General features: G+C 36.9%; 1 protein-coding gene across 4 annotated transcripts in view; it reads left to right on the top strand.

Annotated features, from left to right (window-relative positions):
• The window catches only part of TSPAN8 (tetraspanin 8), a 251,161-nt gene that overhangs the window by 209,416 nt on the left and 17,699 nt on the right, over window positions 1-24,046 (top strand). For 2 of the 4 annotated variants that reach the window (XM_036867095.1, XM_036867094.1), the window contains exons 3-4: window positions 6,971-7,139; window positions 14,531-14,593. In XM_036867095.1, coding sequence (XP_036722990.1) covers window positions 7,080-7,139; window positions 14,531-14,593 — 123 coding nt within the window. In that variant the 5' untranslated portion in view covers window positions 6,971-7,079. Of the gene's footprint in view, window positions 1-6,942; window positions 7,140-14,530; window positions 14,594-24,046 lie in introns of those variants that run through there. The other 2 variants (XM_036867097.1, XM_036867093.1) reach the window with 2 other exon arrangements.

Raw genomic sequence — 24,046 nt, 5'->3', positions numbered from 1 at the left:
TTGACAGTGAGGAAAATGCAGCCAGACCCTCTTGTTTCAGGAACGATGGTCTAGGTGTTAGACCACAGGCTTCCTGGGGTATCTGCTTCTTTTGCCTTCTCGCATTAAGAGAGGCCTTCCAAGTGCTCAAGGAAAATCTAAATAAGACTCTCTGTGCTTAAAAAAAATTCAAACCAGAGTCTGAGTTCTTTTCTACCTGAGCTTATTTGGGATACATTTTGTCGCTTCTTATAAAGGTATAAAATGGAAGTTTGGGATTTCCTGATAAATGACCTTTTATCGTGACTTCCTGTTATTTTATTTTCTCCTGGGAACCAGAATAGCCATGCAATTCATTCCCACTCTGTGAGGTTGAATAAACCTTTATAATTTGGAATTAGTCACTTGTGAGATCCTAATTAGCATTATGAGTAAAATGTCTATGTTTTTTCCTGACCAGTCATGGGAGAAGCCTGTGTTAAATTCTGTGTCACATTTTCTTGGCTCCTTTAGTATAAGAATCTGGTGTCTGATACAAACATTAAATATCCCCGCCCTATTCTATTTTTTTTCTTTTTAAATTCTGTGTTGGTGGCCTCCACTTACTTCCCTACCTCTTAATCACTGTTACCACACAGCCTAATCATACTGGCAGCCAATGTGTACCTTGTGAGCTGACCAAACAAAGTCTGATTCAGAAAGAACTCACGGGAAAGCAGGCTGGCATTTAAACTTTACACTTAAAAGCAAACAACCAGGCAAATATTCAGCACAAAAATGGAGTATCCAGTGATTCTGGGCTGGTGATTACAAAGCTCTGTTTTGTATCCTTCATTCTCTTGTTGAATATCATTGTCTGTACAAGGGCACACATCCCAATTTGGAGAGAAGGACAATAAGATTGACCTCTGAGAAATCAACTAGTAAAATCTATAGGAATGGATCAAGAAAGCAGTCATGTTTAAGTGAAGTATTTTGGAAATATTTAAAATGCAGTGAAAAGGCAATCTTGGAAGCAGGACTGAACTGTAATTACAGTTTGGTAAATGAATACCTAGTGAATTTTGATGTCCTCTTATCTAGGGTTAGACTGTGATCCCAAGAGGGGGCCTGGACTGAAGAGAGTACAGGGAAAGCAACCTGGGGGAGAAAGAATAAGGTGGTGTGTCACAGCCATATTGAGGGACAAGAGCATCTTTTGGAGGGTTTAGCTTTTGGATTCCTGGGATGGTTCTAGACTCACCAACAGCCTATCAACTCTTGGCAATGTATCTACTACCTCCTTTACTGAATTTACCATCCACTCCCTCCACCAAGAAACCATCTCTGTATGCTCTGCTTCTGTGCTGCTTTCTTATAGGAAGAGGATTTTCTTTCTTTTTATTATTATTTTTTGAACTTTTGAAATTGAGGTATAGTTCATGTACAATATAATACGTTTCAGGTGATGCACAATTTTTAAAAGTCATATTCCATTTATAGATATTATGAACTATTGGCTATATTCCCTGTGCTGTACAATATATCCCTGTAGCTTATTTATTTTATGTATAGTAGTTTGTACTTCTTAATCCCTTACCCCTCTACTGCCCCTCCCCCTTCCCTCTACCCACTGATAGGCACTAGTTTGTTCTCTATATCTATGAGTCTGTTTCTTTATGGTAGAGGATTTTCTGATCTGCTTTTATATTATGCTGGGTGGCTTGATGTGTGCATTTCTCATGATAAACTAAGAAATTGACATTCTGGCTCCTGTGAGATACTTGAGGAAAGGCTGGCAAAGCTGAGCTTAGAGGGCCGCCAAGCCAAGGACCAGACCCTGGACCCCACCCAGAAGCTGGCCACTTTTTCATTTTGCTGTAATTGTTGCAAATATAAAAGGAGTATAAACACGGCAGTGAGGCTAATAAGAATTCATGAGCATCTCTAATCCATCATGGTCAGAATACACATTTTTAATTACTGCACCATTTTGCCTCGATCTTTACTTATAAACACTTAACAATAGATTTTGGTGATCCAGAGTCTATTTTCTTATACATACTTTCATGTTTTTCTTTATATGACCTTTATTGGTTATTAACTTTATGTCCAGGTAAAAATTGTGAATATTTTAGAATAAAAATATCTATAAAAAGAGGAAGAATATCGGTACCCATTCTTCATAAGCACCATATTGCTACTTCACAATGACAATTCCAAGCACATTCTTTTTTGAGCTGGAATTAACACTGCAAGTAGATATGGTGGTTTCAAAATGTCCTGCAAAGCAGGAGATGGATCATTCTCATACCAGATGCTTCCCATTCCCAGTGGGAACATGCAGAAGGTTTTTATGAGCCAGGCTGCATAAGCACACAGGATAGGAAGCATAGAGCATGGTGTTCAAATGAAAGCATAAGAGGAATGTCGGTCTCAGGAATGCTGGAATCGGACTGGAGGACAAACGCCAAGCTTCTGCTCCTGTAAAAGGGATCATAAAATCCACAAATGAGCAACCTCAAGTTTCCTAAAATAAGAAAAAAGATTTTTGAAAATGAGAAATGCTAAAGAGTACCAGAACTTTCTCTTCACTCTGCTTAGAATGCATGACCTCATGACCTCATGCACCCACACACCCACACCTAAGCAGAGTCATAGGGAAGAGAAACTTCAGCATCATTTTTCTTGCTCCTGCTACCAGCCTTTGAGAAAATGAATTGAATATTCACAATACCATAAAAAAAGCCCCTTTAGTATAGAGTGATGGTGATAATGGGAGAATATATAAGATGAAAGAGAATGTAATCTTTTCTTTAAAACACATGGTTTGGTTTTTCAGTACACACTCCACTGACAAATATATTGGGTAACTAGATTTTTGAAGCAAAAATACAAAGAGGAAGTTATCTTCCTTTCTGGAATGTAAACTTCAAGAGATCAGGAGTATTTCTGTGTTGCTGTTTACTGCCATATCCCCAGGGCTCAGAATATAGTAGGTAATCAATAAATATTTGTTGAAAGAATGACTAAATAGCAAGTTATCTGAATACGCTAATTTATTTTTTAATAATAACAAAGAACATCTGTTTTTGTTGACATTATGAGAAGATAACTTCCTTTTTACACTTTTGTTTCCAAAATCTAGTTACCTAATATATGTGTGTGTGTATATATATATATATATATATATATATATATATATATATATATACACATATATATATATTAAAAGCCTCCGTGAAGGCAGGGGTTTTTATCTTATTTTGTTAACTGCAGTATTTCCAGTTCCTCGTATCATGCACGGGACATAGAAGGCATTCAAAACATTTGTTGAATGAATTATTGGGCATATCTTGTAGAGGGAAACATGATATAGTGATAAAAATATGAACCTCCTATCAATGCCTGTTTTCTGGTTCAAGTCCCAAATGTGGGCCTGATTTGCTTGATGACCTAGAGAAAATGCCATATTTTACATAGGGTATCTGACGGTTCTATTCATGCCCTTTCCTCTACTCTGAGCACAGAGAATCTCTCTCTGTCTTTTTTCTGTGCCAGGGTCCCCCGTACTGCTATCAAAACCTAGTTTAATATGACTGCCTCGTGGAGAGTCTTCATGATTAATCAGATTTGAATCCTCATCCTGCTCTGCCCTGTGCATTCACTGTGTGTGATAATAATTGACATGATGGCAGCATTAGGAAAACTTTATCTAAAATTATTGAGACTTACCTTCTGCTCTTTCCTTCAGTTACTGTTTCTTGTGATATCCCACTCTTCATTGCCTCTCCTTCCAGACCTGGCCTTTTTCACTGGGCCTAAGAGTTATTGCTGACACTCTCTAGCCCTGCCCTACCCGCTTCCCTTCACTGTTAACTATGTTATATGACAATTTCTCATGATCTAAGGTGGTAACTGACTCATCTTACAATCACACTACGTAACCCAAGAGATAGTTGATGCAAGTGGACAGAATACTGATCTGATCATCATAAGACCTCATTTTTAGAAAGAGCCGTGCCACTAACCAGCTTTGTGAGCTTGGGCTACTCAGTCTCTCTGGGATACCCTTTTCTCATGTATAAAATGTGTGGGCTTGTCTAGATCAGTGTTTCTATAAGTAAGTGCTATAGCACTGATCCATGTATTTGTCTTTCAAAAATATGTTCTGGGGTCACATGCATTTGGGAATTGCTATGTACTTTGTCACCTTCTTATACATGTGCAAGTTAAGGTGCTGACAAGTCCCAAAATAAAGGAAATATTTTTCTTTACCCAAAAGCTGACTTTTATTGTGAGGAGAGGAAACACGTTGGTAGTTGCTTGGAAATCCATGAGGGAATCTTGGTTGAACTTTCTAGAAATCTTGGCTGTAATCGCACATCCCTTTATCTTCAATGCCAGCTGCTGTGGGTATAGAGATAAGTAAGTCAGGATCTTGGCCTTTCATGTATTAAAAAATCAGAGGGTGGACACAAAAATCAGTGTTGTAAAGGATGGCAATTTTAGACTAAAGCTTTGTTCAAATTATAATGGGCATAAGGATTGAGAAGCAAGGAGGTCTGCCCAGAGTAGGGGCAGTGGATAAAGAAGGGGACGCTTCCACAGGTGAGGTGCCATTTGAGCTGAGCACCAAGGGATGGTTGCAATAATTCACTAAGTAGAGAAGGTGGGAAAGGATAGTCCAGGAAGAAGGAACAACATGCACAGAGGCATAAAAGCCCCAGGTATATTCTAGGCCTGTGAAATAATTTTGTGGTTATGGAATCTAAGAGTGGAAGCTGTCTTGGGAGAGAGGAACAGGAGAAAGTTCTGGGAGATGAGTAGAGGCCTGTTTGCCATGTGCTTTAAGTGCCATTCTATGGAGTCTGAATTTATCCTTTAGGTAACAGGAAACCATCCTTAGATTGGTTTTTGATCAGGGGAATTACATGATCAATAAATATTTTATAAAGGGAATTGCGGAAAGAAAAGAGAAAATTCTGGAGTGCTAAGATGGATAGGAGGGGGAAAATGTTGGCAAGAAAACTAATTATGGTTCTATTGAAATGGCTCAAGTAAGAGATGATAAAAAGCTGAAAAGCAAAAGGATGAGATGGAAGAAACAGATCTGAAGGAAATGTAGGAGCTCAACACACTCCGGGAAGTGATTGGACATAAGGCAACAAAGACAGAGGAATACAAAGTGACTCTGCAGCATTTAGCTTGGGCAAATGTTGTGTGATTATAAAATTTACTGAGATAGGAACTTAGAGGAGTGAACTGTTTCATATAGATTTGAATTGGACTGAGTGTTCTAATACACAGAGTAATTTTGCTGTAAAAGCACATCCATCGAATTTTACGTTTTTGGGTTCAATAATGATTTAGCTAAAGACTATATTCTTCTTAAGGAGATTCAGCATCTACAAAAAAGTCTATTCCAAACTGGAATTCAGTAGGTACTCAATATATTCTTGTCAACAAAACAGCATTGTAATCTATATATTTCTTTTGATTTTATCTCTAAACTATAAATAATCAATTCTAGGTCTATAAATCCATTTGTTTTTTCATTTAAGCAAAAACTCTCTTCATTCAGCCATGGATAATCCTATATACATTAATGTCTCAGTAGAAGTTTGTGAAATTATTTCCATTTTCTAGGAGGAAACAGCACAGAGCACCAACAATTTTAGTAATTATTTAAATATTAAGCGATTATTTTTGAACTAATCCTAAATTTGGTCTTAACACTAGATATTGTTGTCACTGTTACATTAAAAATATATTATGTTTAATAGTCAGGTAATGGGATTGTTTCAAAGACACCTTTGTCAGTGTAAATTAGAAAAATATTCTTTTAGCTAATCAAATTTTTAAGAAGTCCATGCTTGCTTATTGTATAGAACTTCACAAAGATTTTAAAGAATTATTTTCCCCAACAATTTTTGAAGTATACGGTTCTTTTATTTGGGGGAAAAAGAGCTCCCTTTTAGAGGCAGGATGTGGAAACTAGCATGACCCAAACTGTTTACAGAAAAGCAGTCTACACCTCCCTGATTAGGTCAGGGAATTTTGCCTCTACCTGTGCCAGCTGCCTTCTATTAGCACGAAAAACAAATTGTACAATCTATGTTCACTGAACTATGACCACCTTCTCATTCTGAATTTTTTGTCCAAGAGGACCAGAGAATCCAGACACTGAGTTAGTGGAGAGGAGTGTTGTTAGATACAATTTGTCAGAGGAAGAGGAGTAGAGGGCCCACCTTAAAGACAAACTGAGCTCTCAGAATGGCTACATGTTAGAGAATGAACACAATAGGGACAGTCAGAGAGTAACTCCTGAGAATTTTTTCCCTTTTACATCATAAAGAAATAAAGATAAAAACTAAATGGTCTTGTGATGGAGAGGGCAGCCTCTCCCTCCCCGCTACCCCCAGCTGCACTGCACTGAAGGCAGCTCCGTGGAATTGTTTTGAAATAAATTTAGAAGCTTTGGGAGGCAGGTCCATGTTAGGTTGTTCCCACCATTCTGGGGTTAAGGATAAAAGGTTGCTGTGTCTTAAGCCTTCAGACTTTGCAGATTTCTAAATGCATTTTGTTGTATCTAGAAGAAATTTTGCACTCTTGAGAAAAGGCAGTGCAAAAATGAGTTGAGACACAATGTCCCTTTATCTCAGGGCAAAGCAATCTTATTTCCCTGTAGTTGAAATAGAGGCAGGGGAAGTCAGGTTGTGGTATCTGAAATCAACAACCTCCTATCGCTGTGCCATTCTCTCCCTGCTCTAGCACCACTCCCTTAACTTGGTATCTGTTTACTTTACAGAAGGCAGTTTTGGAGAAAGGATCATAAATATCCTGGCCCAGTACCCTAGGGGCCACGACAAGCAAAAGAACACACCTGCCTAGTGATAGACCTTGTGATATTTAACTGTGTGTGTTACTTTTTTAATCCACTTTAATAACTGGATTATCCACCCTCCACACCCCCAGCCCCAACTTCTTTGCTTTCTATTTCTGCTCTGAGGCCGTGAACACAGAAATCTCTGCAGGCAAATTACTCCAGAGCCATTGCAGAACAATCCTAGAAGGAACGGTTAAACTCACAGCATCTGGATTCCTGATCCTTTTCCGACATGGCAGGTGTGAGTGTCTGTATAAAATATTCTATGTTTATCTTCAACTTCGTGTCCTGGGTGAGTGTTTTTCTTGTAATTATCAATTTTATGCAAGAAAGGGTATCTTGATATAAATATCATAAATGAGAACAGACTCTGCACGAGAGAAATAGGAGAGGAGGAGAGGGTATTTTCCATTTACTTGTTTGGATGTGTTTGTTCTTTCTTTGGTTATTTCAGTAATTGAAAATGAGCCAGTGACTCAAAAAAGTGCACTTCAGGTTCTGTGGGGGTAAACATTTCATAAATGTTTTGATATTGTTACAAAACAATCACAGAGGAAAAAAAATACCCCTTAACTAAAAGACTATTCTTAGTCGTATATCATTCAGGCCTCCCTAGTTTAAGGACCCTGTGGGAAAAATCTGATTTGATTCCATTTGGAGCCTACCTCCTAAATTCTAACCTTTACCTCTGGGTTTGAAACAGGTGGATGGTGGGGTGTGATGAGAAAGACGTGAGAAGAGGATCATTTTCAGAGACCCAAAGAAGAAACAATGGTCATGCTAAACTTTAAAGAGTAACAGTAAAATTACTTAATCATGGAAAGATTAAACTAAGGCACTAGTTTTGTATCAGAAATTTAAAGTTAGTATTTTGATGTGTCATTGCCCCATCTTTTAATCAACAGGGTTTGTGTTTTAGCCAGCTCTTATGTTTCTCTTGAAAGTCTGCAGACATAAGAAATAACAAATAAATTGATAAGCAAAATCTAACATTGGAAAGTTGAAAAATGAAATATGGAAAGGCAAAATGGTTAAGGGATGTTGGATGTTGGGATGTTGGAAAATTGATGTCATCATTTGTAATATAAATGATGCAATTAAAGATTGTTCAAAAGTAAGTCAATAGAAATAGCCCAAAATACTTAAATGAAAAAATTATTTTGTGTACTGGATTAAAAAATGGCTTATGCAGTATAAGCAGGAGAAAGTTCTGGTTTTGTTTTTTTACCTGGTTATCTTTAGTAAGTAGGCAGCTGGTATCTACATGTTGGTAAATTTCTGTCCTGTTAAAATAATGATGTACCTAGCTAAACTTAAATAGATGAATATAGTCTTATTGTCTAGAATGACTTTCCATTCAATGTCAGTAGCCCTAATGAGTACAAGTGATATACATTGGTAAAGAAAATAAGTAAGTGAGACTATAAATGAATAAAATAAAATAAGAAAGGTTTGTTCTTTGTACTTCCTCTTTTCCTTAGAAGAATGGGCTGCTTTTGCAAATACTAAATGAAGCTCATGAATATATGCCAGATTTTAAAAGTTTGTTCTGATAAATTTCTTCCCTTGAAATATTTAAAATTGGTTAAACATTGAGATTAGAATATAAACAAAGACATTCCTATGTACTTTGGTTGGTTTTGCTTTTAACTTTTTATTGTGGAGAACCTCAAACATTCACAAAATAGAAAAGGATAATCAACCCCATCATCCAGCCCCAAAAGCCATGAAACCATGGCCAATCTTTCCCGGTCCATATTCTCATCCACTTTCCCCACCCCATATTATTTTGAAGCAAATCCTGGATATACTATTTCATCTGTAAATACTTTAGTGTATATTTCTAAAAGACAAATAATTCTTTTTTTGAAAAAATGCACCCACAATGTCATTACACTAAAAACTTAATAAGAATTTTAAAATTGGTTATCAAGTATCTATCCAGGGTTCAAATTTCCAATTGCCTCACATATGTTCCTCTTTGAATCCGAATACAAACAAGGTCCACGCATTGTGATTGATTGGTTGATATATCTTTTATGTCAACTTTCATCTTTAGGTTCTCCATCCATCTTCATCTTTCCCCCACCCTGGAAGTTTTATGTACTTGTGTATTTGGTTTGTCCTATTGCATTTTCTGTGATCTGGATTTTGCTATTTGAATACCCATGGTATAGTTTAACCTGTTCCCTTGTCTTCTGTGTTATCTCTAACTTAGTAGTTGCACTTGGCAGTTTGATAAAATTCAGGATATTATTTCGGGGGATGGGGCACAACTAGCTTATAAGTGATATTTTGTTCTTTCATCAAGAGGTGTATACTGTCTGACCATCTCACTTTTTGTGATGTTAGTAGCTATTGATGCTTAAGAACCTCAACCCATCAGTTCACTGAGTTTCAAACTGGTGACATACTATTTCTATCATTTTCTTCATTTACTAGCTGGAATACTTTCAATAAGGAGAGATTTAGCATTTACTAATTGGTTACCATTAGTGCCCAGTTTTTATTTTTTAAGAAAGGCAGCATAAATGTTTCTTACTCTTTACTCAACAGATTTCAAAGTGATGAGTTTATTTTCTGGTATCATACAACAGTGATAAGCAAGTATTTCTTTAAATATTCTTATGAAATAATAGATATAAATACCATCACAGTTCTTATCCTCGTTGATGTGCAATTTATTCCATTTTTGGCCAGTGGGAGAGTCTTCAAGTTGGCTCCTGAGTCCTTTTGACCTGACCCTAATAACTTTGATAACTTCTTCACTATTTGGGATGATAAGATGTTCCAGGCTCACTTCCCTATTTCCTGCCCCAGACCTGGAATCAGCATTTCTCCAAGAAGTCTTGATACCTGTTTCTGAAGAGCTGCAACCATTGTCTCTTTATGATGCAGAATATATATGAGCCATTTAAACAAACCGAAATATAAATATGCTAATAAATGCATGGCTTCTACTTTAATAACGTCTCAAAGTCTTCAAACTAGTAGCAATCCTCAAATTATGAAAGAGTCAAAATATATCCATGTTGTATAAAAACAGCATACAAAGTGTTGATGGCTGTTTAAAATACATGAGAGGTCAGTATTTCATTAAATAGCTAATGAATAGCTATTCAATAGCTAATAGGAATTTGAAACAGATCTGAATTTTAAACTGAAATGAAAAAAAAGACAGTCTAGGAAAGGGGTATGTTATAGGTTCAGGATTATAAATTTGATATAAGAGTATAAGGTGAGTTGTAGACATCTGTACAATACTGTACCCAGACATTGTTACTGCTTTCCTGGAGAGCTCTGATTATTTTATGGTTACCGTTATCTCTGTTTTTCTGATAATGAAGTCTTTCTGATGCTACGGATTTCAGTTAGATATTTCTAACTTCCCTTAAAAGGCCTTGTTCTTCCCATCAGCATAGTGATGGGACCTATAATCTTTATATGAGACATCTTGAGTAAGAGCAACAGTTGTAAAGACCAATGATAACGTCTCAGCCAACAGGTGACATCAATATTTTCATTCACAAGTTAGAGCAGGAGGAGTCTGTGAGGTTAGGGAACCATCCCTATTTCTACTCTCCCCTCTACTCCCAGCCCAGAGTTCTCAGCTGGAGTTTTATAATCCTTCATAGGAAATTAGCAATTTGTCACATTTCTAACGTTTACTTAAGCGAATATTTTACGGTCCCACTGATGTGGTTTTCTTGTAGGCATCCATGGCCTTATGTTTTCAAATGAATTCTTTCTGGTGTAACTTTCGAGAAACTCAGCCTTTGCAAAGTAGGGCCAGATGTTGGAATATCTCTAAGATATGCATATGGTCATTTAAGCTAAACATACCAGTTTCTTTTGTGAGAGAACTTGAGATATGCCACATAAATATGCAGTGATTTCTATTTGTTAGAATTAGTAATTGAAGAAAAACGTGAGAAAGTAAAAATAATTCCTAATCACTCATGCTAGAGTTTGATGCAAATTAGAGTGAATTAGAGGTGCAGTAGATAATAGGTAAATCATAGGTGCAAAACCTATTTCTCTGAGTCTTGTGTCAAAACAGATAAACTGCCCACATTTTCTTATGCTCCTCTTAGATAAGTCAAGCATGGGAGTGTTGTGGATGCTTGGAGTGTCTTAGGGGTCTGGGTAAGCATGGAACACAGGGCCTTTAGCCCACAGATACAGTGGAACCATTGCCAGAGGCAGAGAGCTGTGGAAGGGCTGGCTCTTTATGAAGGAAAGCAGAGTGATGTAACATTACCAAACCCAAATGGGGGAAGGTGAGAAGGAGGAGCCAAGTTGTAAAGCCAAAGGTGTTAGCAACTGAAGGAAACCAACGCATGAAGAGATTTGAAGAGAGCACAAGGAAGTCAGGAATTGAGAGAGTTCAGGAACCAGCATTTCAATGTCATCGTTGTATTTTATATGGTACCTGGGACACTAGATTTGTTGTGCCAAGCGCAATGAAGAGAGTTGAAGCAGAGTAGACATAACTATGAGACAGGATAACTGAAAACTAGGGTGTAATTATATTTCATTCTGATTGAAGAAATCCCCCAAGATAGACTTGACTATGGCTGAAATGTGTGAACTTTGTAAATACAGTGGTTGCCTGCCCCTATGCAGTCAGCTTGGAACTTAAACAGTGATAAAGACACTGGAGCCCAGAGGCTAAGAGCTGAACCTCAGCTCCTTCACCACCAGCTGTGTGGCCCTGGGGAAATTGGTTAACCTCTCTGTGCTTTATAGTTCCTTATCTGTAAAATCGGGATAGTAGTAATATCTATTTCATGGGTTGTTGTGAAGTTTAGATGGGTTAATACATATAAAGAACTCAGAATAATGCTAAATAAATGTTTAAGAAACAGACGTTTCAGCCATCATTGTACAGGCTTTTTTATGAGTCAGGAGTATGAAACCACTCTGCAGAGTGATGAGTAAATTCCAATTTGGATTTTGAAACAGAGGAAGAAATAAAATAGCAAGAATTATGATAAGACAGAAATTCTTCTATCATAAATTAGAAGAATGGAAAGTTGATTTTGAAGAAACAGGTAGACTGAGATTCAAATCCTGAATCTACATTGCTTTGTGGCCTGGAACATGTTCCTTGATTTTTCTTTGCCTCAGTCCCTGCACTTGTTAAACGAGGATGGTAATTTTACGCAGCAGGATCAATGGTGAAGTTTAACTAAGATACTTTATGAAAGTCTGTGACCAAGGACTGACACACAATAATAATTTAATTAATGCTGTTTTCCCAGTTCCAACAATCATATTGCTTTTTAATTTAAAAATATTGGAATCCGGTGTGATAGTATTTTAGTCCTACTATTTTCCTCCTCTGGCCTCGTGGGGCAAGGAATCTGTGGGGCTGGAGGGAGATGCTCTGAGTCTGGCCTCCACTTTGGGTACTTATCTCAAAATACAGTCACACTGGGGACTAGGGTTTCAACATATGAATTTAGGGGCACATAATTCAGTCCATAGCATATTCATAAGCAAACATCAATTACATAATTTCTTAGAATGCTGGCTCAGACCAACTGCATCCTAATTTCATAAAAAGAAGGATGTCCCATGAGAGCTGAGTGGCAACAACAGTGACTTTCTTCAAAGAGAAACCAGAAAAGGGTAGTGGGGTGTAGGCCTAGTAAGGTTCTGCAGTGTCCACTGATGGCTAACCTGGGGGCCTAACATATCAGCTAATTTCCTTTTACAACCTTATCAACAGAAAGAAGGACATACCTAGATGCTTGTTTCTTAATTCATACTCCAAATTATTTAAAACATTATGAAAAGATCAAGGGCAAACCCTTAAAGCCAAACTGGAGAAAGGGCTCAAAGAACAATTATGATGATCAATCTTGTAACAACTGGGATAAAACAGGTTAGTACCAATCATGGCTCTAGACTGATTGTTCTTGATAGAAAACCAATTACTTTTAATTAATTTAATTAGCAAATTGTGATACAGTTCTTAAAATATTCTCATCGATAGTTTTATAAAAACATCAGATTAAGATGATAATCATAATAGCTATTCAGATAATGTTATTTTCATTTAAAGCTGAAAGCCAGAGTGACTATTAAGACAAACAATGTAAATCTACCTATGAAAGGAGAAAAAAGAGAAAGAAAAATATCAGTGAACAAATTGGAATAACAAAAAATCCAACTGTTATAAAATTACTGAAAATCACAGAGGGTCTCATTATCATTTGATATAAATTCTTGCAGGTTTATTTATTAACAAAGAACCACTAAAATGAGCATTTATCTCCATCTGCAAATGAAATTAGGATTTAGTGGAAAAGAGGAAAAGAAACAAGGAGAGTTTTCAGGCTCTAAAGCTGTTTATTCAAAGATGTGCAGTTTATAGTGTGTGCGTGTGCACACCTATAAGATAATTAAATTGTATAGGTTATTTGGTGATTTGGCAAAGAGCTCTTTGGTAAAAAGCTTTGGTTTTCCATTGCATTTGTTGTTTTGCAGGAGTTGAAGCATGTAGTAAGGGTGGGGCTAGATTAGGAGTGGTGCTGGATTTTTACCATGTGACCGTTGTTATCTCTTGGGATTCCAGTTTCTTTAATTTGAAATGAAGGGCTTGAGCCTAGATGAATTTTGAGATCTTTTAGGGAGCATAGGTTCAGCTGCTGTTTGCACTGCCTATTCCTTTCACAAAGCCCCGACTCTACTCCCAAAGCAAACGTAACGAGAAGCCGTTAAGTGAAACTGCTGTTTGGGGGTTTTGGGCATATGGCCCAACCATGCATGAAAGCAATGATACTACAAAGTCATGGGGTTTGGAGGACTCAGGCATTTCTCTGTCAGAGAACCCTCAGGCCAGAATAGTCTAGAAACTCCTCCAAGGTCTACTGCTGTGTTTGGTATGTTACCAAGCTTGTTCTCAACATCTCTATCTAATAATAGATCTTTGATTTTTTTTTTTTTTTGAGGCCACAACATCTATACCTTAAAAAATCAAAACAAAGCTGAAAGACAAGGTTTTTTTCTTACATTAAAGTAAAATGTGTTTCACATTTTATGTGTTGGTCTTGGTCCAAATTAAATAATCTGGTAAAGTCATTAAAGGAATTTAAGACTTTAAATACTGTTCCTCATTGTTCCTCTTCTCTGGGTAAGCTTTACTACCTAAAAGAGCTTATTTTTAAAAGAGCTTATTTGGGTACAAAAAGTGTCGTAAACCCTTGTTGCTTAACTGCAAATTTTGTCAAATGTTCTGCTGTTCCCTGTACATCCTGACTTCTTGAATCTTGAAGGAACGTTTGGTGATTAATCAGTTATTCCCTTCCTTTATGGTCTAAGACAGCTTCTCAAAGACAAACCCAGAGGCCCAATAAGGATATTTTGTCTTTAAACTGTTATTACCTATCTTTTATATGTTAAAATCTAGCAGAAACGCAGTTAAGAGTTGAAACATGGAAAACCATCTTTCCCCTCCCCTGTAGTGGATGGAAAACAGATTATTCTTATCAAACTTTCCAATTACAACAGAACATTTTAGCAGTTATCTACACATAAATATGCCTCATTTATGTCTTTTAGGTTGTAATGGTAGAATTAATGATAAACCATTGTTACCAGATGGCTAGAGGTGTGTGGAATTAGAGTTGTAGTTTATCTTAGGCGTGCTCTAACATTTTTTTCTTTTTTCTGCAGCTATGTGGTACCTCAATCCTGGCAGTAGCAATTTGGCTACGAGTAGGCAAAGATGGTCGAGAGGTAAATAAATACAAGTTTCTCCGCTGCCAAAGTAGTTTATTTCTCTTATAATGATGAAAGTAATGACAGTAATAATAATAATAAAATATTTCTATAGCATTTCCTTAACTGCCTCATGTAATCATTTGTGCTGATCTGTGATTTTATAATTTAATTAAATTTAATCAAAATTACTCACTATGTGCCTGACACTGTGCCAGGCATTGATCAATCCTTCTAGAGAATGGAGAAGATGTTATTCCCCAAATAGGAAGATTGCAATGAAGGAGGAGGTGGGAAGGGGCCAAAGCAGAAATTAGCCTCCTTCGTTATTTGCTGAAGTGCAGCCTGAAGTTATCTAGAGGATATAGACCACCTTGCCTCCCCACCAAGAGCAATTTTTGTACAAGGTATTGACGATAATTTGGCTGATTCCCAAGGTTGGGTAGTGATCCAAAAGAAAAGAAGGTGAGAAGTTCTCTTGGAGAAGAAGAATTTGAATCTGTGTTTTAAAGGCAGCAAAGTACAAAGATAGTTGGTAACTACTTGGGGCACTTGGTATTGAGGGTAACCCCTTGTAACAGTAAGATGCCGGTCACACCGGTGTAACTCAGCAGTTGACTGGCGATGTCCAGCCTCCTGACACCAAGATAAGATTAGCATGATCCCCTGTGCCCCACCGCACACCGTTCCATGGGTGGCAAAGGTCTTACCAAGATTTCTGCGGGTCTGGAGGAAGTTTAGTTCCTACAATTAATTCTAGCTCTGGTCTTTGGATTCCACACACACTGTCTCTGTTCTGTACCACAGTGTCACAAGTGTGGAAAGAGTGTGTGTGTGTGGGGTGGGAGAAGGGTGAGCATGTGGGAGGGTTGGTCTGTCAGTTTCACTTAACACAGTGCCTGGCACCATTTCCTGGCTCCCCTGCTTCCATTCTCCCAGCTCGCTTCTTCCCAGGGGTGTTACACCCCGCAAGTTATGATTCTTATCTCACGCAGGGCAGTTACCTTGTTCTTTGTTATCTGGGCTCTTGCCACTATTCAGGCTCACATGTACTCCTAGGGCCCTTTCAAAGTGTTTGCCTAAATGAAGTTCCCCCTCTCTAAGAGGAATGTTGATTCCTATTTAATAATTATTAAGATATTATTAAAACAGAAATTAAGGTAATGCATTTCCTATTAAAACTTATACCACGGTGCAGTTACATGCCATCGGACATAGCCTAGTTGAAAGAAATATTAAAAGCAAAAGCAAATTGACATCTGTTCTGATTCCCTTTTTAAAAGGATTGGTGTTTTTGGACTTTTTTTTCTTGCTCTCTCACTCTGTTTCTCTCCTTCTTTTCCTTCTTTCTTTCCTTCCTTTTTTCCCTTCCTTCTCTCCTTCCCTCTCTCTCTTTCTTTTCCCTTTCCTTTCCTTTTTCCCTTTCCCTTTCTTTTATTTTCTCTTCTCTTCTTTCCTTTCTTTTATTTTCTCTTCTCTCTTTCCTTTTCTTTTCTTTTCCTTAAAATTTGCTTTCTACCATTAGAGAACCCAGAGAATCACAGTGGCAATTCGCTGCCTCTTCATTCTGTGCCTCACCATGGTGAAGAAATTGAATGGGGGATAGGTGTCGCGATAGTTGGTAACATTCTAGTCCATCAGGATTTCATTTGTTGTTTTATAGTGATATAAATGTATCTGTGACTTCTTGATGCCCTTGGACTCTGGGATTTGAGTCGTAGAGGAGTATTTGAAGATTCTTAGAATCATTTAGAAACTGATGTTTGACTTTGGGGCTCATAATTAAGCACAGAGATTAAAAGCTATTGATTTAGAGGGTGCTTTGGCCTTTTTAAGATGTGTATGCAGCCTGTATTCTATTTTTAAATTTTATTTTATTTGTTTGATATGGGAACATTTTACTTCCCCCCAGTGCTTCTGGTAAACAAACTTGGTGTTGAGCCTAAGAAATCACACACATTGAATGTATTAAAAAACTGTTGTCCTTGAGAGGGTGTTACTGTGAATCTGGGGATAAGATGACTTAATAGAGCTAGGCAGCATCTTTAGTTACATTTTGACTCTTGTGCTCTGTAAGCCTCTAACCCTAAACAAAAGTCAGTATCTTCCAGGACGATTTTAACCAGCTTGACTTACGTGAAATTGGCTTGATTTATTTTTATTCAAAGTCAGTGACAAAGAATCAAGACTGTGCAGAAAACTGAATTTTACTAGTGGAAAAACAGAGGAAAAAGTTTTAGAAGGAGAAACCTGAGTGCAAACACAGAAAACAAGGATGTCACGATGTCTTTATGCACATCTTTTAGCAAAGCTTTTGGTGCTAAAGTGTCTCCTTAGGGATGCCTTGTTCTCCATCAGGATGAACTCAGCCCTGCATGAGGCAAAATGTATGCACAATCATCCCTGTCCCAGGAGATCCTTTATAATCCAAAGAGGACCCTGAGCCCTCTTCTTCAAAGTTCAGCCATGTCCCTTCCTGTAGAAATTCTCCCCTTGTTCTAAGACACACACAGACAGTGTTCATCCAAGACAGCTTTTAAAACTCTCCTGTCTCTCCCCCAGAACAAATACCTGAACTCAGATTTCTATTTCTTTTCTGAATAAGAATAGCCACTTGTTGAGCTGGACTTGAAACAGTGATCCTCAGGTAGCCAACACATTGCTTTCTGGCCACTTTGGCAGTGGGTCACTCTGCCCAGATCAGTCTCAGAGAAGTGCCTCATTACCTGCCAAATAAGTGCTGGCCGCACTATGCAGGTCTCACTGGTAGATATTTGACCTATTGTTTCTATATCTGGACTGACTAACCAAGTCTTCATAACTCAGCCATTGAGGCTTAAACTGTCTTAGATACCTTAGGGTTTTCCTGCATTGGCCACAATGTACTAGTGAAGCAGTCTTTGATGGTGAGTAGATAGAACGGGGTTTCTAATGCTGCTTTTTTAGGGTTTTTTTGGTCATTATCTATTTTGACTCAGTTACCATGCCTGTTTATTAACGAAACTGATTTCTTAGCTCCAATCTTAACAAGCAAACCAACAACAACAACAACAAAAACAGAAAACCTGAAAAAGAGACAAAAAGAAAATCTTTAGGACATAACCCAGCTTTCTAAATATGTAAATCGAAACATTATCTGTAAGCATAGACTCTTAGAGACAAAGGAAGCCTTAGGTATCACAGAGGCTGACCTAATTCCCTTTATAAGTGAGAAACTGGAGCCCAGTAGGGTTAGTTGACTGTTCTATGGTTAGAAACTTAGTTATTTATAAAGATTCTGACTGGAATATAGATTTTGGGTTTTAGTGCTCTTACAACTTTAGCATATTCCTTCCTCCTGATTATCAAATAAAGGTTTTGTCTAGGCTATGAGTTGATTTTAAAAGTTTTTAAAAATGTAAAGATCATGAATAGTAGTGTGTGTTTGTTTGCTTGTTTTGTTTTTTATTTTGGTATTTCCTGTTAAAGGAGCTGGTCTACATGCTGTGCAGCAGATTCCAAGAGGCAGTCTCTGAGCTAGTGTAAGACCTAGTGGTCTACCTAGAAATAGCCCAGTAGATAGAGGTCATAAGAAGTAGATGGGCTACACATAGCACTCGAATATAACAGAGGCACAAGGTTTCACTTTTTAATTGTGATTTACTTCTGGACATATCTGTAGAACAAGAGATAGATTGAGGCTAGGTGTTATGTAAGTGATGAAGAGTATACATGTGGGGGAGAGAAGAACCGAATTATGCAGAATGGGTAGCCCAACCCATCATAATGGGCCCTAGGATATTTTCCTCAATATCCCATTACTAAATAGTCAGTCAAAATAAAGAGTCTCTGGAAGACTCTATAGACTATATACTTCCTGGGAACAAGGAGATAGACTTGATATGGAATATTAGAAACTAGACTTATTTTATTTTCTTAGTTTAAATTTTTGTTTGTTTTGGCAAATGTATAGACCTATGTAATCACTATTACAATCAAAATGCAAAGCATTTTTTTTTTTTTTTTTACCTCAATAAAATGTTTAATTATCCCTTTTTAAAAAGTAACAAAGTACTGATACACACTATACGTTGACAAAAGTTGAAAACATGCTAAGTGAAAGAAGCCAGACACAAAAGTCCACATATTGTACGACTCCGTTTACATGAAATACCCAAAGTAGTCAAATCTATAGACACAGAAAGGAAGTTACTGGTTGCCAGGGGCTGGGGAGAGGAAGGAATGGGGAGTGATTCCTTAGTGGGTACAGGGCTTCTTTTTTTTTTTTTTTTATTCACACACACACACACTGTATTTTATTTTTACAAGACATAAATAGACTGACACCAAGCATTGTACATGGATGACCACAACAAAAGCAACAATGATTGCAATTACCAAACATGAAACACACTCATACTATGTCATAATATTGACATTCAGTCCAGTAATCCTCCACTGTAACAGCTCCTTTACTTTGCAGTGAAAATTGATTTGTATATTCTTTGCCTCTGAGTCCTTGTGGGATTTTTTTTTTTTTTAAATTCAGACAGAAAGTCACAAAAATTATACTCATCCTCATCAGTTCACTCAGTCCCATGTAATTAATTTTTTTTTCATCTTGATCTTTTGTTAGCACTTTTATGAGTTCATCAGTTTTTCATTAGAGTTCTGAAAATGCTTATTCATTCAGTTCAGCAGTACAGTCAGTTACCAGAAACCTGTACTTGTCAGAGTCTTTTCCATGAATTTCTTGAAGATGAAACCCTTTTATAGGAACATATTTGCAAAATCATCAGAGTACACCCAGAACTGTCTGTAAATGACAAAAGACTTAAAAATGACCACGGTTAAAGATTTGATGAAAGTTCATAATAATGCAGTTGACAAGAAAATTAGTTATTTCTGAGATATACATTTTAAAGTAATAACTAGGATTATTACTTATAACATTATACCAGAACATATAAGATTTTTAGAAATTTCATGTAATGTCTGAAACATTTATATTAACATATTTCCATACATATTTCCATACAAATACAAATATAAGATTTTTAGAAATTTCATGTAATGTCTGAAACATTTATATTAACATATTTCCATACATATTTCCATACAAATACAAATATAAGATTTTTAGAAATTTCATGTAATGTCTGAAACATTTATATTAACATATTTCCATACAAATAACCCAATGAAAGTTTAGTATTAGTTGTTTTGTTTGTTTTTTTATACTGCAGGTTCTTATTAGGCATCAGTTTCATACACATCAGTGTATACATGTCAATCCCAATTGCCCAATCCAGCACACCACCATCCCCACCTCACCGCAGTTTTCCCCCCTTGGTGTCCATATGACCATTCTCTACATTTGTGTCTCAGCTTCTGCCCTGCAAACTGGCTCATCTGTACCATTTTTCTAGGTTCCGCATACATGCATTAATATACGATATTTGTTTTTCTCTTTCTGACTTACTTCACTCTGTATGACAGTCTCTAGATCCATCCATGTCTCAACAAATGACTCAATTTCGTTCCTTTTTATGGCTGAGTAATATTCCATTGTATATATGTACCACAACTTCTTTATCCATTCGTCTGTTGATGGGCATTTAGGTTGCTTCCATGACCTGGCTATTGTAAATAGTGCTGCAATGAACATTCGGGTGCATGTGTCTTTTTGAATTACGGTTTTCTCTGGGTATATGCCCAGTAGTGGGATTGCTGGGTCATATGGTAATTCTATTTTTAGTTTTTTAAGGAACCTCCATACTGTTCTCCATAGTGGCTGTATCAATTTACATTCCCACCAACAGTGCAAGAGGGTTCCCTTTTCTCCACACCCTCTCCAGCATTTGTTGTTTGTAGATTTTCTGATGATGCCCATTCTAACAGGAGTGAGGTGATACCTCATTGTAGTTTTGATTTGCATTTCTCTAATAATTAGTGATGTTGAGCATCTTTTCATGTGCTTCTTGGCCATCTGTATGTCTTCTTTGGAGAAATGTCTATTTAGGTCTTCTGCCCATTTTTGGATTGGGGTGTTTGTTTCTTTGATATTGAGCTGAATGAGCTGTTTATATATTTTGGAGATTAATCCTTTGTCCGTTGATTCATTTGCAAATATTTTCTCCCATTCTGAGGGTTGTCTTTTCGTCTTGTTTATGGTTTCCTTTGCTGTGCAAAAGCTTTGAAGTTTCATTAGGTCCCATTTGTTTATTTTTGTTTTTATTTCCATTACTCTAGGAGGTGGATCAAAAAAGATCTTGCTGTGATTTATGTCAAAGAGTGTTCTTCCTATGTTTTCCTCTAAGAGTTTTATAGTGTCCAGTCTTATATTTAGGTCTCTAATCCATTTTGAGTTTATTTTTGTGTATGGTGTTAGGGAGTATTCTAATTTCATTCTTTTACATGTAGCTGTCCAGTTTTCCCAGCACCACTTATTGAAGAGACTGTCTTTTCTCCATTGTATATCTTTGCCTCCTTTGTCATAGATTAGTTGACCATAGGTGCGTGGGTTAATCTCTGGGCTTTCTATCTTGTTCCATTGATCTATGGTTCTGTTTTTGTGCCAGTACCATACTGTCTTGATTACTGTAGCTTTGTAGTATAGTCTGAAGTCAGGGAGTCTGATTCCTCCAGCTCCATTTTTTTCCCTCAAGACTGCTTTGGCTATTCGGGGTCTTTTGTGTCTCCATACAAATTTTAAGATGATTTGTTCTAGCTCCGTAAAAAATGCCATTGGTAATTTGATAGGGATTGCATTGAATCTGTAGATTGCTTTGGGTAGTATACTCATTTTCACAATGTTGATTCTTCCAATCCAAGAACATGGTATATCTCTCCATCTGTTGGTATCATCTTTAATTTCTTTCATCAGTGTCTTATAGTTTTCTGCATACAGGTCTTTCGTCTCCCTAGGTAGGTTTATTCCTAGGTATTTTATTCTTTTTGTTGCAATGGTAAATGGGAGTGTTTCCATAATTTCTCTTTCAGATTTTTCATCATTAGTGTATAGGAGTGCAAGAGATTTCTGTGCATTAATTTTGTATCCTGCAACTTTACCATATTCATTAATCAGCTCTAGCAGTTTTCTGGTGGCAGTTTTAGGATTCTCTATGTATAGTATCATGTCATCCGCAAACAGTGACAGTTTTACTTCTTCTTTTCCAATTTGTATTCCTTTTATTTCTTTTTCTTCTCTGATTGCTGTGGCTAGGACTTCCAGAACTATGTTGAATAATAGTGGTGAGAGTGGACATCCTTGTCTCGTTCCTGATCTTAGAGGAAATGCTTTCAGTTTTTCACCATTGAGAATGATGTTTGCTGTGGGTTTGTCATATATGGCCTTTATTATGTTGAGGTAGGTTCCCTCTATGCCCACTTTCTGGAGAGTTTTTATCAGAAATGGGTGTTGAATTTTGTCAAAAGCTTTTTCTGCATCTATTGAGATGATCATATGGTTTTTATTCTTCAATTTGTTAATATGGTGTATCACATTGATTGATTTGCGTATATTGAAGAATCCTTGCATCCCTGGGATAAATCCCACTTGATCGTGGTGTATGATCCTTTTAATGTGTTGCTGGATTCTGTTTGCTAGTATTTTGTTGAGGATTTTTGCATCTATATTCATCAGTGATATTGGTCTGTAATTTTCTTTTTTTGTAGTGTCTTTGTCTGGTTTTGGTATCAGGGTGATGGTGGCCTCATAGAATGAGTTTGGGAGTGTTCCTTCCTCTGCAATTTTTTGGAAGAGTTTGAGAAGGATGGGTGTTAGCTCTTCTCTAAATGTTTGATAGAATTCACCTGTGAAGCCATCTGGTCCTGGACTTTTGTTTGTTGGAAGATTTTTAATCACAGTTTCAATTTCATTACTTGTGATTGGTCTGTTCATATTTTCTGTTTCTTCCTGATTCAGTCTGGGAAGGTTATACCTTTCTAAGAATTTGTCCATTTCTTCCAGATTGTCCATTTTATTGGCATAAAGTTGCTTGTAGTAGTCTCTTAGGATGCTTTGTATTTCTGTGGTGTCTGTTGTAACTTCTCCTTTTTCATTTCTGATTTTATTGATTTGAGTCCTCTCCCTCTTTTTCTTGATGAGTCTGGCTAATGGCTTATCAATTTTGTTTATCTTCTCAAAGAACCAACTTTTAGTTTTATTGATCTTTGCTATTGTTTTCTTTGTTTCTATTTCATTTATTTCTGCTCTGATCTTTATGATTTCTTTCCTTCTGCTAACTTTGGGTTTTGTTTGTTCTTCTTTCTCTAGTTTCTTTAGGTGTAAGGTTAGATTGTTTACTTGAGATTTTTCTTGTTTCTTTAGGTAGGCTTGTATAGCTATAAACTTCCCTCTTAGAACCGCTTTTGCTGCATCCCATAGGTTTTGGGTCGTCGTGTTTTCATTGTCATTTGTCTCTAGGTATTTTTTGATTTCCTCTTTGATTTCTTCAGTGATCTCTTGGTTATTTAGTAACGTATTGTTTACCCTCCATGTGTTTGTCCTTTTTACGTTTTTTTCCCTGTAATTCATTTCTAATCTCATAGCGTTGTGGTCAGAAAAGATGCTTGATATGATTTCAATTTTCTTAAATTTACTGAGGCTTGATTTGTGACCCAAGATGTGATCTATCCTGGAGAATGTTCCGTGCGCACTTGAGAAGAACGTGTAATCTGCTGTTTTTGGATGGAATGTCCTATATATATCAATTAAATCTATCTGGTCTATTGTGTCATTTAAAGCTTCTGTTTCCTTATTTATTTTCATTTTGGATGATCTGTCCATTGGTGTAAGTGAGGTGTTAAAGTCCCCCACTATTATTGTGTTACTGTCGATTTCCTCTTTTATAGCTGTTAGCAGTTGCCTTATGTATTGAGGTGCTCCTATGTTGGGTGCATATATATTTATAATTGTTATATCTTCTTCTTGGATTGATCCCTGGATCATTATGTAGTGTCCTTCCTTGTCTCTTGTAACATTCTTTATTTTAAAGTCTATTTTATCTGATATGAGTATAGCTACTCCAGCTTTCTTTTGATTTCCATTTGCATGGAATATCTTTTTCCATCCCCTCACTTTCAGTCTGTATGTGTCCCTAGGTCTAAAGTGGGTCTCTTGTAGACAGCATATATATGGGTCTTGTTTTTGTATCCATTCAGCCAGTCTATGTCTTTTGGTTGGGGCATTTAATCCATTCACGTTTAAGGTAATTACCGATATGTATGTTCCTATGACCATTTTCTTAATTGTTTTGGGTTTGTCTTTGTAGGTCCTTTTCTTCTCTTGTGTTTCCCACTTAGAGAAGTTCCTTTAGCATTTGTTGTAGAGCTGGTTTGGTGGTGCTGAATTCTCTTAGCTTTTGCTTGTCTGCAAAGCTTTTGATTTCTCCATCAAATCTAAATGAGATCCTTGCCGGGTAGAGTAATCTTGGTTGTAGGTTCTTCCCTTTCATCACTTTAAGTATATCATGCCACTCCCTTCTGGCT

The sequence above is a fragment of the Balaenoptera musculus genome, chromosome 10, assembly GCF_009873245.2.
Source record: "Balaenoptera musculus isolate JJ_BM4_2016_0621 chromosome 10, mBalMus1.pri.v3, whole genome shotgun sequence".
NCBI classification, from domain to species: Eukaryota; Metazoa; Chordata; class Mammalia; order Artiodactyla; family Balaenopteridae; genus Balaenoptera; species Balaenoptera musculus.
The sequence above is the reverse complement of the archived record's forward strand: the minus strand, read 5'-3'. Positions and strand labels throughout refer to the sequence as shown.